Raw genomic sequence first — 20,264 nt, forward strand, 5'->3', positions numbered from 1 at the left:
GAGGGCCACGAGAATGATCGGGGACTGGAGCACCTCCCATATGAAGATAGGCTGAGAAAGTTGGGGCTGTTCAGCCTGGAGCAGAGAAGGCTGCGTGGAGAACTCATAGCAGCCTTCCAGTATCTGAAGGGGGCCTACAAGGATGTTGGAGAGGCACTTTTCATCAGGAACTAGCAGTAGGGGTAAAGGGTTTAAAATGAAAAAGGGGAATTTCAGGTTAGATATAAGGAAGGAGTTCTTTACTGTGAGGGCAGTGAGGCACCGGAACAGGTTGACTCAAGAAGTTGTAAATGCCCCACCCCTGACAGTGCTCAAGGCCAAGCTGGGCAGAGTCGTGGGTGACATGGTCTAGTGTGAGGCATCCCAGGGGGATTGGAAGTAGCTGATCTTGGGGTCCTTTCCAACTCTAACCGTTCTGTGGTCTATGATTCTATGATTAGGCATTTTAAGTATTACATACAAAGTGAATTCCCACATCAATCTATTTTAAAAGAGGGAAGGAGGACAAAAGGAAATCAAGCTACATACAAATATATATATATATATAATCCTATCTTTTTATTCTTGTCTCCATGAAACAGGAAAATGTATTCAACTTCTGAGGGTTTTCATGGGTCCGGTTTCCTGGACTGTGAAACATGTCCACTGTAAGTAACTGTGACATTTCTGAATATACTGCAGCAGAAAAATACACAGAAGGAAATATTTCAATCTCAAATACTTTACGAGAAAGGTGTTTTACAACCAGAATTATGTCTGAAAAGCGTTTATGTACTAAAGCCCCCACTTACCCTTTCATGACCTCATTGCATTCAGGGTCATTTCAGTGGTCCAACTGTGGGCACCGTTTGTTTCTTGAAACATCAGCAATTACCTGATCAGACAGGCTTTGAAAACTGAATAGACAGCTTCTTACAACTGACATGGTTCCAGCTTCACAGTGCTGCAGTGCTTGACTTGTCAGTTATGGGGAGATACATCTTTTATCCATGCCCCAGTCCTGTTGTGTCTTTGCTTGTCTGCCCACAGCAACGTGTGCTGGTTTTAGCAGCCTGCAGCACAGCTAAATATAGTCAATAGATGCCATTGTTTTTGGATTGAGCATCAACTTAGAAAGCAGAAATAGTTATGTTCTGCTTTGAATACCTCCTTTCACCCTAAGGAACCCCCTTTATGGAAGGCAAAAAGAAAAACCAAAACACACATGTTAAGAAGTCCAAATCCACATTCATCTAAACGAAGGCGACTTCCCAGCCATGTAGGCTTTGTCCAATCCTTGTCAAAAATCAGCTGAGGTATTTCTATCAACTCCAGTAGCATCAGATCAACCTCCTAGGTGAGCAGGTTTTCCTTCTTTTTTTAAGCAGCAGGGTCTGTTTAGCTACCATGTAACAGCATTTGCAGAGGCCAGCTGCAAGTCAGGCTTGAAATGAAGCACTAATGGTGGCACCACCTTCCACATTTTTTAAAGCTTTGTATTTTGCAACTAACATCCTGTAACTTTTTTTGCTCCTTTCTTTGTCTGGGTAATACACTGATACTTTAGACAGAGTAAGACAACGGGACCAGCATACAACAACTGGAGCACAGTACTACATAACAGTGAATGCAAACTGAGCTCAAGACGTCCTTGAATCTTTGCACAGCCTTTAGACAGATCTTTGCAGCTCTCAGTAGCTCAGTCAATCAACGTTCATAAGTAATGGCCTTAGTAATAGTGGTTAATTCCATACCAATAACTACCTTAAGGAATCCATCAGTGGATGCTCTGAAGATGCATTTGCCAGGCAGAAGTAGGATAGCTCTTCTATTGAAGTTCCCTCTGCTAAATCCTGCTTCATTTTATCAAATTTTGATCAGCAAAACCAGACTGCTGTCCATTGTTAAGTCTCAGTAGGCATGGTTCTGCCATTCCTGAGGGTGACGTATATAAAACAATCCTATGTTACTTTACCAGAAAGAATTAAGTCTGCTGCTATTTTAAGTAAACATGAGAATAGGCATGAGAGTTACCCGGATAGCAGAGAGGAGCCTTTTTTATCTCCAGGCAAAATTTGGTTTTGTCCAGAGCATTCAATAACCTTCTTATATTCATACAGGCCCATGGATATGATTCAGATTCTGGCAGGTAAGCACTTCCAAGGGTCCTCTAAGTGCCTTCATCCCCAAGGAAAGTGATGCCATGGCCCATGCTCATAAGCAAGAAACCAAGACCATGTTTGTTTCCAGCTTTGCCCAATCAGCCAGAAGTTGACTAAGCAACAGCTACAATATACCAGTTTAGTCAACAACTGGAGTAGAAATAAAAGTAAGAATCAAAAAGAATCCCTCACACAGCAAAGTTAACAACTTAATGTACTGAATTAAGCAGCAAAAATCTGTGAGGCAGCAGTGCATATTTCTACCTTGCTGCTTGTTCACATATTTGGATCTGGTGGTCTTTTTCAATTATAAGTTTTAAGCTCATGCAAAAGCAAACAAAAATAACAAAGGAGTTTAAAAAAAAATGTTAAACACTAGCCCACGGGTTGTTTGTCTGTTTCTTCTCAAAAATCTGGCATACAAGAAAGCAGAAAGGCCTCAACCAGGAGCTTCCTCCCACCTAAGCGTGTCCTCACCATGAAGTTTCCAGCCATGACCGTCTTTGCACTCTCTCCTTCCTGCTCCCTATACTTTACTGTCTTTAGGTTCTACATTACATATCTTGAGCATGGCATTGCAACCCTGGTGCTGGCACTGGAAATGAGAATAAACCCAGGCAGCTGCCATTCTTTGTCCTGAATTATTGCCATCAGTGCCACTGGCATACGTGGAGTAGAGCATCAAAGTCACGTAAGAAACTGCAGGACTCTGGCAGGCTGTATACAGTAGAAGACTACTTTGCAGGGGGGCTGCAGAGTGACCGGAAAAGGAGGCAGAACTGAATTTGAGCATCTATAGGTTATGCAGGAAGGTTTTCTGTTCTGGAGTTTTAGATATGAAATCTTAAATCCTTATTGCACTTTTCAAATCATGTCCAAATAACAGCATTCAAGGAAGTTCTAGTAGGACAAATAGGTAAAATTTCCTTTCTGGTGCCTGACAATTTGTTTTGGAGAGACACACATACACCAAAGGGTCTTTCACAGAAAGATTAGTCCATTCAAAAAAATAACAAACTATTTTGCATTTTTCACACTAATGGTTGAAAGTGAATAAAGATTATGCTCTAGAACCTGCAGAATATTTTTATCTAAATAGATAAAAGTAGATGGAGAGTTATCTAGCTTCATTATGGGGCAAAATCTGAGATTTTTCATGTAATTCAGTTTAAGTGTTTACACTGTGATCCAGTCAGCCATCTCTTGACCATATTCATAGTACTGGCTGACAGATGCTACTGTTTCATAGATCCCTAACAGTATAAGAAAAAAACAGTGTATTTTCAGGAACATGACCTGAATGAAACATCATATTCAGCTGATCTCAGTTAATTCACACTTACGAAAAAGAATGCTTTTCTAGAGTCTGAAGACCTTGACACAAAACAAAGCTTTCTGGAGTCAGGAAGAATTTCGGGAAGACTGATGCAAATGTTATCACGAATGCTCTTAAGAAACCAAAGATTTACTGCCTGTCACAAGTCAATAACATTGAAAGAAAACAGAAGTCTCCCATCCTTCTGCTGTCATGCTCAATCTTGAATCACAGGAGAAGCAGTTCAGGTCACCTGTAGAATTACTAGGGCTAGTAAGAGATGATGATGAAAACTAAACATTAACTTTTAAATCGAGCTGATATCTACCTCCATTTGTTTCTGTTCTCCCCCTTTTTCCGTGTAACTGCTAAGCCAAAATATATGCAAACAAATATGTTAAATTTAAACTTAAGTATACACAGAACTCTGTAAATTATGCCATGCTATCAGGGTACAAGGTTTAAGGTGAGTTTCTAAGATATTACTAATTACAAATCTGAGAGACAGAAAAGAAAACATAAGACTAGGGTCTGTAGCATAGCTCACTTTTATTGTTTAAACAGTTTTTGCATAGGAAATATATCCGCTTCCAGTAATTGACTGCAGTATGAGCAGCTGCTAGCAGTATAGGCTGGATATAACAGTAACAATCACATTAAGTCAAGCTTGATTTACACCAGTTTAAAACTTGTGGCAGTTGAGTTCATTTGTAACCTAAAAAAAAAAAAAAGTACCAAAAAGAACATTATTATCCTTCAACCAGGCATGATAAAAACCTTTGTTAACATTCAGGCGAAAAACAGGTCTGATGCCAGAGGGCCCTAATTCCAAAATTAAGTAGCTGCACTGTAATGCATCCTACTAGTGAAGGTTCATTACACAAAGACTGTGCCTGCACCTTCTTTTCAATTAAAATGTAACCTTCAGGATTTATGGCCTACAGTATGGGGAAAAATGCCAAAAGTTTTAAAATGGATCAACCCTGGTGTGTAGCTAGCAAGCAATAACTGACTACTTGTCACCTACAGTTGTACTAAATGTATCTAAAGAAACACACAGCCCTACAAAAGTTGTTCTCAGAGAAATATTGAGAAGGGGTGCCTCTTCCCAGCTTACTAAAAGTTCTATATGATATAAGCACAAATTAACAGCTTGATGAAGACATAATCTAATGCAGCTCTTGAGAAGCCTATGCCTGGGATAGAGGAACCCCTCACATTCTACAATTTTGTAGAGAATCTTTTTTTTGAAGAAGAAGAAGAAAATGTAATCTGAAACATATTTACAACTGAACTCAACAGAGACTGTGAAATTGAACAGGCACTGCTCATTTGTTTGAGTTTTTTGGTAAACATTTTGCTGGTTTTTGTTTCTTTCTCATTTTGCATCAACTTTTATCAGTCCATGCAACTTCAATGCCCTCAATGAAGAATGCATAATAAGCCATACTTCTTAAAAAACTTCCTTCTGCATATAGAGATAGATTTGCCACATCAGTCCCTGTAGCACAGTTTCAAAACCATTCTGTCAAAAATACAGTAATACAAAGACTAGCTTTAGTGTCACTAGCTCACACTGCTCTCCATTTATTTAGGCCACCTTTTGTTTTACTGTTACCATATCATGCAATAAAAGTATCAAAGGCTTATTCTAGGATATTATGATGCTAGTGGCACTGAAGCCCTTTTCACAAATTCAACATACATTTGAATTGCAACACACAGATATTTCTAAAGAGTACTAACTAGTGAACCCTTTTATCATTAAAAAAAAACAAAACAAACCAACTACTTACAACCATTGAAGAAAAATTTGCAACAAAAAATGTAAAAATTGACCGTCTCCAACTTGTCCCCTTTACTATTAACAATGTGACCAACAGAGCTGTGGCATGGAAACAGTACAAAGAGTTGTCATGGCAATAAGTTTGGCTGATGCAAAGGTCATTGTGCAGGGTTAAAGGGCAAAATCAGTGGTCCATGTTATCCTCCAACTGCAGTGCTCCACCACACCCACACAATTTTGAGGCATTAGAGAAAACTGGGGAACTAGCAGAAAGTGCAAATATGAAGGAGGCAGTTTTCAGCTCCTTCAGCATGGAGTAGAACATTCCGTTTGGAGCTTTTCCTGTTTAACTTGATTAGCCTGCATATGATTTTACACTCTCCTTTTTCTTTCTAGATTTTTTTCTATAGAAACCCAATAAAAAAAAAAAAAGTCCAGGAGCATGCAGCTGGTTAATGTTAACAAAAGACCTCGACAGGATCATGTAAACTATATTGGATGTCATGCTTAGGGCCTTACTGCCAGCAACATTAGAGAGCTGTTTCATTAGAAGTGAATACTGTACACTGAATATGGGATAACTTTCTGCAGCCTTCATAACCTCACACAGTAAATATAATTTAGATTTAGCTACAGAACACACTCCGGTGTCACAGCTGAGTATGTCCTTGTGCAATCTCTTTCATTAAGTCCTTATGAAGCTACAAGTTGCAAATCCAAAATTCTGCTCCCTGAGGACACAGCTATTTGAGACATAAGTACTGTTTTAGTTCTCTGCCTATCCTGAATTGCTCTGTGAACCTAATCTTAAATACCATCATGTAACAACCACAAAAACTTTTGCTAAAGGCCATATATACTAATAAAAAGACAGTGGTGCTTCCAACATTTTGAAATGCTCTGAAAACCAACTTTTCCAATACTAAATACAACAAAATAACCTTCATAAAATATAACTTTTCTCCATTTACATTTTTAAAGGATTAGCTACCTATGCTTTTCAAGCACAGGCATCTGCAGAATAACTCCTAACATGGACAGATTTCTTTTCTTAATACATAAATTAAGAAACTGGAGAGTTTTAACCCAAGTCCAGTTTCCAAACAAAGAATATTCTTGTTTAAAAATGGAAATGACATGCATTTCCATTATAATTGTTAAAAAAGTTAGCTTTACAAACAAGGGTATTTTAATTAAAAAAAAATTCTTAACAAAACTATACAGTGTACAAATTACTGTCTACAAGGTAGGCGGTTCATTCAGAAGATCCTCCTCTCTTCTCGCTACTTGCAGCTTTACAAATTCATTCACATATTTTCAATGGAGCTGCCCACCTCAACATCACCCCACACCTATATTGCTATAATTAATATTTTTGCCATGCCTTTATGTACAGTCTCCTTCACTGCCTTTTTTTTTCCTTAGTCAAGCCTCAAACGTTCATGTCACAGGGGAAACACACTTCAGTGGCACAGCCAAGAGGCCAGGGCTGCAAAGCAACTTAATAAAGGCAGAACAGTGCACATAGAACGGGGTGGCTCAATTCAGTCAGAATACACTTCCTGGTGAAGGAGGAGGCTAGAGACTGGATTTGAGTTCTCAATCTTAATCTTTTGACTGCTGATCTTAAAAAAAACCCAAACAAACAAACAAAAAAAATCCAAATACCTACAAACCAAACAAAAAAAAAAAAAAAAAAAAAAAAAAAAAAAAGAAAAAAAACAAAAAACACCAAACCAAACCTACTTTTAATGAAAAGTTCATTTTCTTCCAAACAGGCTTTTCTAGTAGAGAGGCAAGTTCAAAAAACCCACAGTTGCTTAACAACCAAATTCACCCACATGCAAGGAGTCTGCTTTTTAAAATACTGTATTTGTAAGCTCAGTATTTCTCATACAGGAGGTCTGAGATAACAAAAAAAGCTCTGTTAAGGGCATCCATCTTCCCACAAGGACAATCATCATTTTGATTATTGACTTATATATATTGACTTTGAAGCCTGAATTGTCAGTTTCATCCTGGTGTGCTATTAAAAGCTCAAGGGGGACACCTTGCTAATGCTACTAATCAAGGCTCCTCTGCTCCTGAACTGCTCAGCATCAGTGGGGTGAAGAAACGTTGTTTTACAGGCGAGAGCCTGAGGTGCGCTCTGGGTGGGTCTAGCGCATTTCAGTAACACAAATAGGCAAGTGCTTAGTGAACAAACTCACTTGTTAAGGCGCTCAGAAAAAAAGTGACATAAAATTGATTTTCATTTTTTTTATGTCTTATCTTTTTATGTAGGCTTGCTTTTTTTCAGCTTAACTATAGATAAATCTCAAAGATTTGCTTCTCTGGCAGTTCCCGTCTCTGTAGGTGTGCTGGCCCTGCCTACACACGAATCTCCTGCTGGAGACATGAGGATGTGCCACCACTGCAGCTCTTTACCTGCCGCACACTGACCAGAGCAGGAAGGGACTGACTTTGGTGTGCCACTGCTCTGCGCTTCGTGAGGTGGCTGTCACTGGAGCTGTACTCTGGGGCTGCTACATGGTAGGAATACATTCAAAATGCAGAGACAACTGCAAAGGGATGGATTTTCCCACCACAGTATCACAAACCCACAGGTCTAACTCTGCTTGTGCCCTAACACAAGGTGTGTTTTTAAGAAAAAATCACCCCTTGTTCAGACATACATCTCAAAGATCCATGCTGCATCAGAAGTCCCCAGCAAGAGGTCCACTACTGATCTGCAAAATGCAATGGAAATACGCTTTTATTTACATCATAATCTAATTCTGTGCATTAAGAAGCTCCTTCCTTGCTAAAAGCCCAGAGCTCTCCATCTGACCTGCTGTATGAGAAGACACTGCAAACCTCTGAGAAAAACAGCCTGAAATTGTAAATCAGATGCTGTGAGTTAACAAATGTGGGAGGCTAAAAAAAAGAAGAATAATATTTTGACATGGGGGGGGGGGGGAGGGGAGGAAGACTATTTACCAGTTGAGCAGACTAAGGGAGGCAAATTCTCTGCAGGAGCAACTCTGCTGTCAGTGGAGTTACGCCAGCAAAGACTTTGGCCCTCTTTCTGCATTTCCTAGACAAAGCAACTGTCTTTGTCATTCTGAGCTAAAAACATTTTCTAACATGAACACTATAGGATGCAGCATCCTTGCCAGAATGGAAAAGGCTTCATCTCGCTGTGGGTCTTGACCTCTTTCTCTGTGTCTGTCTCTCTGTCTCTCTCTCTCTTTCTCAAGGAAAAAAAAAAAACAAAACCAAAAAAACTTAATTTCCTCAAGTCAAGTCTGCCTCCAACAGAATTCATTATTTATTTTTAAAATCCAGAAATGATTTTAGCTTGCACCCCAGGTGGGAAGTTAAAAAGAGGGAACCGATTTGAAAGTTTGTCACAGTAGGCAGAACAGTCGCTTTGCAGCCCTTGCCTGGCTAAGGGTGCACTGCTTCACAGCTACACTGTAAAGTGTTAAAAATCCTCCCCACCCACCCCAGAATATATATATATGTATGTATAAAAAAAAAATCCCCTGTCCACCTCTCAGTACAGAAAAGGACCTCATCACACTGCAAAAATAGCAGTACCCACTTTGGTCAATTAAAACAAACAAAAAAAAAAGCATACTTTTTTTTTTCTTTTTGTTTTAAATCTGTGTACTTACCTATAATAACCAATACAGCTAAAAGCACTACCTACATAGGCAAAACTTGGTATTGCATAATTCATATAAATTTGTATCCCCTCCCCCCAATATTAATTGGAAGATGAAAAACATGAAAGGTTAATAGAAAAAACACCAAAATACTGAAAATATTGCTGGTTGATTACAATTTTTAAGCGGCAACTATACACAGCCATGATATGCTTTATAAATGTGAGATAAAGGTATAACTGTCTAAAAAATCCATGATGTCACGCTTTTTTCCCATCTGGAGTACAAAATATTTTGTCATAAAAATGGTAAAGATTTAAAATTATAATAAATGCAGCAAAACAAGTGTAGTGATGTCAATTTTTTTTGTGTGTTTTTTTTTCTTTTTTGTGTTTTTTTTTTTCCATTTTTTTAGATTTCAAGGCAAGGCACGTAATGTGGACATTATAACTTCGTGCAAATCAGGATTACTGGAAAGAGTATTTTAATTATTTTTTTAAAGAGACATAGAGGCAAAATGTCTGCCCATGCACGTTATATTTCTGTCAATATGTGATAATTGTTGAACAAGGCTAACTTCTGAAAGCACCATGCAAGTTTTCAGCACCCTGCAACTAAACTTACGAGTGCATTATTTAAATATAACATATCCCCATCCTGGTATTACCAGTTTGTAAACGGTAAGCTTTGCCCTTGTGACATGGATTTGCCTATCTCTTTGTCTCTATGATGCAGATTTTACAGAAACATGTAAACCCTATGGGTTCTTGATGCAACCAGTAACTTTAAATAAATAAATCCTACCCCTGTGTGGAGGCAGCAGCTAAACCAACATAAGTGCTGTGTTTCCATTGATTTCTTTTTCTCAAGGACATGATTTGTCTTGATTTAATGCCTTTTAATGCCCTCAAAAACTGAGGGGAAAAATAAGTTTGTTCAATGTAATTTTTATTTCTATTTTTAATCCCCTCAATTTAGAGTCCAAGGGCTGAAGGACTTATAATGATGACCCATTAGATACGATTTTTAAATTGCACTTGCCTCTGTAAGTGTTTCTTTAGTGGGGAAAACGTTCATTTTTTTCTTTTTCTTTTTTACTGTTGCATGAGGAGATAACACTTATACCTACGTAGAGGTGTTTCTTCCATAGAGCCTGTGTGTTCATATTTGATTGAAAATGTCAAACTGCATAACACACTAGAAAAGGCTGAATTAAGGGCCAATGTTTAATAAATCCATACTAATAACTAAAGGCTACAGAGTTTATTTTTAAAACATCTAGAAATCAGAGTGTTGAGAAAATGGCTGGCTACGGCCCTTGTCCTCCTGCAGCTCTGTTGCTGCTGCCTAGCCTTTGTTTTGTGAGATAACCAGGAATAGTGATCCCATGCGTAAACAACAAGAATACTAAACCAATAAAACTAGCTTATCATGCAAATATTAAGGCATCTAGAAAGTCAGTTAAAATATATTGTCAGAGACAGAACATCTATTTCCCAGCGGACTTCATATAACAAAGGCTACTTAGCAGGGGCTGCATTCTACTCATCAGTGAAATATCATCGACCCTTTGTATGTCGTTTCAGTTTCAACCATAAAGGAATTTGTGATTGTAAGAGCTGCAATTGCTGGTCTATTTTTTCTTCTTCAGTTTCTTTTCTCCTCCTGTCTTCCTTTCTTTTTGAAATTTGTCTTCTTTTTTTTATTTTTATTTTTCCCTCAGTTGCTTGTTTCTGCTTGAAGGAAAGGCTCTCCAATTATGTTCAAACCATAATTTGGGACGTTTGTTGGCAGGATCGGTGTCCTATTAGAAACTTGGAAAGGAACCAAGCTAGCCCAGGTACCAGGACTGTTAAAAAGGGGAAAAATGTAAGGAGAGAGAAAAAGAGAGAGAGAGAGAAAGAGAAAAAAAAATATAAATTAATCACATTGTAAAAAGAAGAACACATAGAATTTGAATCGTTAAGCCATATCCATTATTAATAGCACAATAGTAATATTATTCATTATATTATTAATAAGATAAAATAAGAAACTAAGTTTGTGCATATTGCCTGAGATTCTACTTCATAGTTTTATCTGTAAAAGTATGACTCATTTGAAATTAAAATCACAGTGTTGATCTCAGTTACAAGTAGTATTATTGCTGTCTTTTAGCACTAAGTGGACTGTTTGTTTATGAAAGCTCCCAAAAATTTCACATGCAGATATATAGAGCAGACACAACTAAGCCATACATGTGACACTATATAGCACAAGGATGTTATTTAAGAGCTAGTCAAATACACTACAGTGCACAGGTTGCTGTTTCCAAGAATACAATATACATGTTCAGTGGTTCAGCTTCCTGTTCGATTTCCTACCCTCTTGCAACATGGCAGTTTATCTTGTCTCAGCCCCAAGATGAGCCTCTGACATGTGTGGGTCCCCAGAGTACCCTCAATATTAAAAAAAAACTTGCTTTCTTTATAGATTTTTCTCAAAAAGTATCAGTGCCTAAGGAACACTGTATAACACAAGGGCCCAATCATGTAAGCACTTGTAGCCAAAGGTAGCCACAAGTCAACAGTAGCAGTAAGTACTATAAATTTTTCAAAAAAAATTTGAGAAAGAAGATGTTTTCCAAGGCAATTCAATGACTTTGGGACTTAAGTCATAAAAATAACTTTGTCACTGAGGAGCTTAAGTCCCAGCGGCATTCACACGTTTAGCAGACACAAACCTGTAGCAGGTTGGTAAACCACAAGCCCCCATCATTTCCAAGATGGATACCCAAAGAAAGACATCAGCTGCCTCTATTCAGTACTCAGAGCAGACCCTGAGCTGCCTGTTCCTTAGAAATAATGGACTTTAGAGAAAGTCTTGTAAAATTATTCAAAAGAAAACCAGCATCATTATGTCAGCAATCACTGCCAAACACCAGAACACTCTGTGCAAACACATGCTTCTCCGCTTTTCATTGTGATTGAGTTTTGATCCACACTAGGTGTTTCTACAAACACAACACCTTACGTGGGAATTCACACTGTGATTAGACAGATAAGCTTCATGGTAACACATTTGAAGACTAACACCTCTGACATATGTTTTGTGGATGATAGATGCTGGAAGTTTTCTTTCTTTCCTGTCTTTGGTCACCCCTCTGCACTGCTCTCTCTCTGTTTGAGCAGGTGCACTTCTGTAGCAGTGGGTGTAAAGAGGAAACAGGTCATTTTTATCTATTTTATATGGGTATAAAATAACTACATTTCACTTATCAGATTTCTGTAATCCTTTCTTGTTTATGTTGCTGCATAAACAGTAAGAAAAGAGGTCAACTTATTTTGTGAGCTCCAAGGGGCATGTTCCTAAAGGCTTTTGTATTAAAAGTAATATGAACAGCTTCTGTCATTTGCTCCTGTTTGATACTCTTTACCTCTCTAAATTTGTTAACTTATTACTTAAATCCCTAACAATTAATTTCTGGTGCTGTTTGCACATTAAAAAGTGTAAAAAATTGCTGACCCGCTTGTCTCAATGACAATCAAATTCTGAAGGGAGTGGGAGTGGTTTCTGACAATCAAATTCCGAAGGGAGTGTTTTTTTCCTCAAAGAAATATAGAAAAATATGAATATCCTAATTTATTTTAAAGGTCTGAAGTATGAATATCATTCAAAGGGGTTGAAAATCTTTAAATATGCACAAAGACTTAAACCCACTTATGCATGAAAGATACATCCATTATGACCTGATGAAAAGATTATGTTTCAAAAACAAAAATTAAAAAATTCAGTAACAGAATCCCACTTAAGGGACTTAATTTTTTCAACTTATGCTTCATCTTCTTCACAATTTAAAAAGCATTTTTGTTCCTTCCTCTTTGGATTTCAGTAATAAAGAAGCAAATTCTGAAATCTCAAACACAATGCAAATTGTTTTCAAGCATGGGGATTTGTAAAAATAGAGAATAGTAATAAAATATAAGAAGAAAAAAGAAAAATCCCAACCAGTTTTGTTTCCTCAGGATCTGCCTGAACATACATTTTATAATGCACAGTTCTTTGCTGTCCTTTGGGATTTACAGTGTTTAGCGACTTTAAACAAAATAGAACATTAACTAAAAGAATGTAAATTTTATGTGAGGTCAGCATGGCATTCCGACAATTTCTGTTGCAAAGGCTAAATACACAGCTTCCACGTTATCTTTCTGAAGATTTACAGTGCACTTCAGTGGTTACATACATATGTGACTTTTTTCTTTGTTTTTCTTTGTTTTAAAGCTGACGGGCTTCTAATGATTACAGCAGGTGAAGAAACGCAGTCAGTGCTGATAAAGAACAAAGTACTATTTGTAGCAACTTTCTTATCTACTATTTCATGTAGGAGACAGAGATCTTGGTTTTGTGGGAAGTACTCAATAAAAATTAGTTGTGGCAAATGACCAATAGGACAGTTGCTACCATATGACCTATAAATTTAATAGGTGTTTATTTAAACCTTTTAAGCCTCCCACCTTATATTAAGACCATGACAAAAATGCAGGTTGCAACAAATTCATCAATGCTGCTTATGAGTCCTTAGAGGGTAAGAAAGCCTCTAAAGGCATGCTGAAGTCCCAGATCTGCACACACTCGCTGGGCAGCAGATGGCCCCCCCAGGCAGTTGGGAAAGACAGGACATCCACGCTACTCACTAGCACCTCCTACGCCATGATGTTCAAGGCTTTATGACCTCCAGTTGTATTTTACTAATTAACCCAAACATACTGCTCAACTCTATCTCCAGCCACTCCAGTCGTGATACCACCACCAAGTGTTTACTGCAGACAAAAGAGGAAATCTGAATAAAAATTACTGAGGTAATTAGCACTAATCACAGCACAAAGCTCTGAGAACAGTTATGACATAAACAATAACAAAAAAAAACCCAACTCAGTCTCCGCTAAGCTGCACATGCTGTCTAACATTCTCACGTATCCCATTGCATTTGCAGTAAATTTAACTGAACTTTCAATTACCATTCAAACGAAAGCCTGTTCTGTGCTCCTGTGTGCAGCCAAGCCAGACTGACAGCCCAGAAGAGGAAGATACCCTGTCAGCTTTCTCAAACCTACTCTAAAGTGACCTCTGTGAGCATCACAGTTTAGCTTCTGCCATGGAAACCATCTACAGTTTCTCTCCAGGGCATCCTAGCAGAAGCACACGTTACTGCTGACTGCAAAGCAATCTGTCTGGAGCCCACATGGATGGCAACAGCAGGAAAGGGGAGAACACCCTTCCCTTCACCACACTATCTACCAATTTGGAACATAAGTCCAAACTTCCAGCCTTTGGTTTCACAAAAGCAGGGGCAATGCTCTCTCTGTTCAACTAACTGCCTCAACTAAGTGCCACAGGGGAAGCCAAAACTCCTTTCATTGCCCAGCACATGGGCAAGCTGATTGTCCTTGCAGAAGTTAGTATGTCCCTCTGCCCATGTGGCTTCTCCTTCTGATAAAAAAGCTCTGCATGTATGAGTGGCATAAATCAGAGCTACCCTACCTTCCAGCTTGCTGTTCCAGAAGGAATCTGTAAGCACTGCACTGGCAGAGGTTATAATATAAATGCCCATCCCTTGAAATATTAAGTGATACCTCCAAAAGTCTGCTCTAGGCTAAGTTTTGAAGAAAATTACATAAGAAGTACCATCAGGAAGTGCTATGAGAGTCAGACTAGTAGGTTTTGTGAGAGAGAGTATGGTTTGCAGGACCACCTTCCTGAAGCATTATACCTCTAAGTCATTTCACTACCAGAAAGTTTTCTCTCACTATAACTAGACTACTAGTTGTTTCTTCAGTTCCCTCCACAGCAAGTATAACATATTTATCTGTTCAAATGTAACAAAATCGCAAGGAAAAAGTCTGCAAGCATCCTACAGGGTTAACATTATACTTTACAGTTTCTATTACAGTTTTCACATATTAATTCAATGAAGAGTTCTGCCATGATTTCCTCTTAAAAATGTTAACTGCTATTTCAAGAACCTCTGATTAAAATATCACTGGAAAGGACCACAAACAGTACTAATATTATGTCTGTTTTGGAAGTTATAATAACATAAAGAGTATAATGTTAAACGCAATTAAAAAAATAAAACCAATTAGATCTAAGTAAATCTGAAGGATTTCAAGATTTTTCTTTTCCACAAGTTACTACCTTCTTTCTGTTACAGCTTCAGAAGTCTGTGAAATTATTTCATCATTCAGAAAGTACACCTAAACCAGTATTTCTGTCTTGCACGAATGCAGTAGCTTAGAAGAGGTAGATCAGATCATGCCAGGTCAGTGATTGGACAGAAAAGGTAGAAATGCCTTCAGTGTCGAAAGAAATAGTACTAGCAAGTCACTGGGCTCATCTATCTCTGTACTAAGCAAGTGCTTGCCCACACAAGTACAAGGAACTTTGCCATTTCAAACTGTTAAGATTGTATGAAATTTGGGAATGTAATTGTGCTAACCTCAGTGCCCTGGCTAAACTCCCATTTGTGTGTTTCTGCCAAAGGAATAACCACCCCTCTAGCATCTACTTAATGTGGTACTTCTGTTAGCATTCTAAACTGGTGTCTCTAGTTACATAGCTGCCAAATTTCACCTCCAAGGTGAGCATTTATTTCAAGACATGTATTAAGTATCTCTCAACTTTATTTAGGATGAATTTTATAGTTTAGCAGGCACATATCACCCATTGAGCAGACAAAGGAGGCAAAAAGGAATTCTGCTGTAGTTCATATTGTATTCGCTTTCTGTGACAGTGTAAAAAAAAAGATCAGGAAAGATCAGGAAGAGGCCACAGAGCTCATTGCTAACAAAGAAAATCCTCAGCAGAGGAAGGGCCCAGAGAAACGATGCATGCACATGCTGCGCTCTGGACCATGCACATGAGTGTTTGGTGCAGAGACAGGACTACAGGAGGTTTGCAAACACATAGGAGCTATGACCCAGTGGAGAACTGCCTGCCACAGAGCAAAACTGTGGAGAACATGGGCTTGGGTTACCAGAGGCCATTGAGTCACCTACGAAATACTGACTGTCCACTTTCCACATCTACACTGCTTTTTTTCCCCCAAATGTTACCATTTCCACTTTTAATCTGTTGTATTGTTTATCTTAGCACTTTTTTAAAATATAAGTAAGAGTTGATTTATTAAATTGGCATGACTAAATAACAATGAAGCTAACCCTAACTGCACCAAAGAAAATAAAACAAACAAATAAAACCAAAACAGTGTAATTTTACTGTTCCAAAAGAAACAGTCCAAGGTAAGATACTCAGGAGGTAGAAAACTACAGTAACCAAGGGGTTAAAGATACAGTTCAGACTTGGGAATTCTCTGTAATATGCTCCTCCTTCCCTAGCAGTGCTGCCAAAAATCATCTGACAGGAAACATAAGATTAAGTTTGTCCTACCTAAGTGAACAAAGAGTGCTCAGAACAGGCAACCAGCTCACTGCAGACCAGTAACTTTTCTAATCCTGCTGAAATCTGCAGTGCTGCTTAGAAAATATTACTGAAGTTGTTTTCTTTAACATCTTGCTTCTGGATCATCTCATTCATTTTGGTCACACTGCTGTTCTTGCTGCTTCTCCCATAAAGGCTAACTTAAAGCTCCAAACATAATCATGTAGAAAATGAACATTATTGATTCCTATGGTCCATTGTTCCCCCATTCCAAGTCCCTGAAGTTCAAGTTCAAGCTGGAATTACATCATGTCTGGTTTCTCCTGGTTACCAGACAGCTTGAGACGTGACCACAGCTACAGAAAAAACAAACAGCCTTCTTCACGCTTCGGCTCCCCTATCAATTCAAACATAAACTTTTTTTCTTTCTCTCAAGTATGCTTCAAGTATGGAGCATGGTTAATTTAGAGATTAAGTTCCAAATTAGATTATCTAATGGCATCTTAATGGATTGCTGACCCATTTCCTGTGGGATGGCAGCATGCAAGTCTGAATTGAATACAACTAATTTCTGAGGAAGCGTTCCGAAGATGTTTGCCTAGATGGAGAGGAAACATAATGTTCTGCATATCTTTCTGCATTACAGAGTTAGGCAAAACCTTTTGAGTCAGAATTGAAAAAGACCACAGAATTGAAAAAGACCATAAAACATTAGGTTTTCTTTCTACGATCACTTTTACAATCAGGATACTTCAGCATTTTTGCTCTTAAATTGTTACAATTTATACTTTTATTCCAAAATATTGCCCAAAGGGACTGGGGTGGGGCAAAGGGGGGGGAGGGGGGAGAGGGAGGAGTAGAGGGTATGAACCATTGCTTTAGCAGGTGTCTGCCAAAATGTGCTTGCCACAGCATATATGCAGGGTGGTGCTGGGGGCAGAAAACGATGCTTGTAAAGCTGAACGCCCGTACAGCTAGAGCTGAGAAGGAAATTCAGCACTCTGAGAACAGACCTCCCCTCAGCATCTCCAAGAACAAGCCAGCTGTTGTACTAAGCTCATGTGTCAAGATAGCAGACCAAAAGCAGGAAATGCTCACTTAGTGCATTTGTCTGGGTAGTGTAAATGTGATGTTAAAGTAACGGTTAATCCATAAAACTAACACAAAAGGATTGTTACAAACATGAATATAAATAACAATAGTTGGGAATAAAAACGTGTTTGGCAATAGCTGAATTAAAATGTACAGTTTGGCAATGAAAATTTACTTACAGTGTGTGAATATTCTGCAAATACTCAACATGCTCTAAAAGAGACCCATCATGCCAGCTTTTATGAGTGGTCCCACTGGAATTAATATCAATGGTCTAATGAGTGGCTGAGATTCAGGCTCAAGCTCATGTTATCAGACTTAAACACATACACACATACACATGTGCACACAATCACACACACACTTTTTCTCACTCTCATGCCTTAAGTTTGCTTCTTGCATAAGCTCTTGCTCTCTCACATAAGTGACTGAGGTTGTATTTTCCTAACTGAGCCATACAGAATTTCACAGCTTCCCCTCACCTTCTGTCTCTAGGAAAACAGTTATTATCACAGAACTGTAGTTATGAAAAAAGAAGGCTGTTGTTTGTTGTTAGGTTCTCAATGGATTCTAAGTATCTTCTTCACTGTACAGCAAAAAAAAAGTTACCTAAATGATCTTAAAGGTACTTGAGAACTTCATTATTTTGAGAGTGAGCAGCTAATACTTCATCTGACAGGCTTCTAACCCATATAACCCCCATTAAGTGTTGAATGTTGCACATAATCCTGCACATGAAAGAGGTGAAAACCTGATGTATCACAATTATGCTGATTTCATTACACACCTATTTAGAAACACACTTCTACTGTTACCATAATTCCTTATATATCAAGAGATATAAAATAATGTGTAATTTATTAATGTACCAAAGGTGAATGGGTTTTATAATGTTTATTTCTTTAAAAAAAAAAAAACCAACAAAACTCTCCTTTGTGTAAATCATTCCTACTTATTCTGTTATTTAATTGAGAAATAAGATGGGTTAATCTTATCTTCATGTACATGTTAGTGACCTAAATCTACGTCAGCTGATTATGATTAGTGATAAAAGTCTCTATGAATAGTATAGTTATTCATTGCTCAAAACCACCACCACCTCAGACATTTAGTGTTATACTCATCTATAGCACAAATTTCTTTGTGTTAACCACTAAGCCCCCCAAAATATGATTGAAAATTACATTATCATTTTTAAAGCCTAAGATCAGTATTCCCTTGAATTTATGAAACCTATGCAATTGACAGCACAGCATTACCATTCCAGGTGCTTAAGGCAGTACTCATCTTGCACTAAAGATAACCTCAATACGCATGGAGAGATGTTACACACGTGTATTGATCAAATGCTGTCACATTTTCCTCTATAGGCCCACTAACACAGATACTGTAGCCCAATGCAACTTTTTTTAGAGGTGGTGTAGGGGTGGAAATAATTAAAATGTTACCTTTGCCAGGTAATTCCCAATGTATCGTCACTGGCACTGGGGTATAAATGCCTGCCGTTTTGATTCATGGTCCAGTCACAAATTCTCAGCTGTCAATTGAAACCTAGCAGTCAGATATGGATTGAGCAGTACTACAGTTTTTAGTATTTAAATGAATACATGCAAACTAGTACTGTACATGGCAAAAGCCTTACTTTCCCAATAAGTCACTTTAAAAGATAAAACAAACAAACAAACAAAAATAACTTATTCTGAGAAATAAATGCCTACAGATTTGCTGAAGATAATGCTACTTTAATACGCTCTTCTATTAATAAAGCATAAAAGAGTAACTAGAGTTTAGCACATAACAATTAGCTATTATTAGATTACAAATTGAGCTGGAATAAAAGGAAATGTTAATATTCAATAGCAAGGTACTTTAAGAAAGGAAATTAAAATGCTGTTTTTTCTAAGCAATGCTTTACATACGGTGTATTAAGTAAAGGTCAAATATAATCGATATCTTTTAGCATGCATTTAATGAAACACAGAAGACATGCAATCTCTAGAAAGTTTGCTCAAATTAAACAAATTTTATGTCCTTATCTTGCTATTTAAGAAGTGTAAAGGTATTTTGTAATTGCAGTTTATTAATCTAGTGTTACTGAAAGTGGTACTACTTAGCAAGAGGTGATAAAATAATCTAATCTTGCTGTAGACTCAGAATAATAGCATTTAAAATACTTTATTGCATTTTAATATAATGAGGAATGTACTATATGTCAGCTGAAACAAATTCTTCCCAGATCCTCAAATCATCAGTTCTGTCTTCATGGATTGTTCAAGCAACTTTCTATAGCTCTGTTATTTAACAGCTGCCCTATAGTGTTAGCAGATTTATTGAAAAGATATACTGCTTATTTTTAAGTTTAAGGAAGTGGACTTATCTGACTCATGAAAAAACATACATTTTAACCTCTATATAGTCATGCTGTACATATATTGCTGTACGATTATATATGATACAGCACTCTGAATTGAAGATAACGTTGTTGCTGAGTTTAATTGCATTCAATGGATTTTCATTTTAGCCTTTGGATAGCACATGCTACAGCAAACAAATGACAATAAACTATTTTCACAGGAGCACAATTAATTGAAGTCTTTTCCTGAAAAATACAAATGCTGAGGACAAGACAATATTGCAATCCTGACCCTGTCTGGCTGTTAGACTCAGAAGCTTCCTGCTGTTAATGTCTGAGAAATGGAAATGTTAGTCTCTTGATGTTTTCATAGGGATTGTTTCTTGTTTGTTATCTAAAGAACTCCAAGGGACCTTCTAAAGGCCATTAAAAGCATGACTAAACCACATGAAATTAACCAGAAACGGAAGCATGCAGTCAAAAAGTTTGCTAGAGGTAACTGTGAATAATA

General features: G+C 37.7%; 1 protein-coding gene across 8 annotated transcripts in view; it reads right to left on the reverse strand.

Annotated features, from left to right (window-relative positions):
• Positions 1–8,528: 8,528 nt before the first annotated feature.
• Positions 8,529–20,264, reverse strand: part of NFIB (nuclear factor I B) — a 34,757-nt gene continuing 23,021 nt past the window's right edge. For 4 of the 8 annotated variants that reach the window (XM_061376063.1, XM_061376062.1, XM_061376061.1 and 1 more), the window contains exons 5-7: positions 18,849–18,937; positions 17,580–17,654; positions 8,529–10,741 (exon numbers count right to left, since the gene is read on the reverse strand). In XM_061376063.1, coding sequence (XP_061232047.1) covers positions 10,612–10,741; positions 17,580–17,654; positions 18,849–18,937 — 294 coding nt within the window. In that variant the 3' untranslated portion in view covers positions 8,529–10,611. The remainder of the gene's footprint in view (positions 10,742–17,579; positions 17,655–18,848; positions 18,938–20,264) is intronic. The other 4 variants (XM_061376065.1, XM_061376064.1, XM_061376067.1 and 1 more) reach the window with 2 other exon arrangements.

This window comes from Neopsephotus bourkii, unplaced genomic scaffold (genome assembly GCF_033783945.1).
Source record: "Neopsephotus bourkii isolate Nb327-2 ecotype Australia unplaced genomic scaffold, CSIRO-AGI_Nbou_v1 NB_1697, whole genome shotgun sequence".
NCBI classification, from domain to species: Eukaryota; Metazoa; Chordata; class Aves; order Psittaciformes; family Psittacidae; genus Neopsephotus; species Neopsephotus bourkii.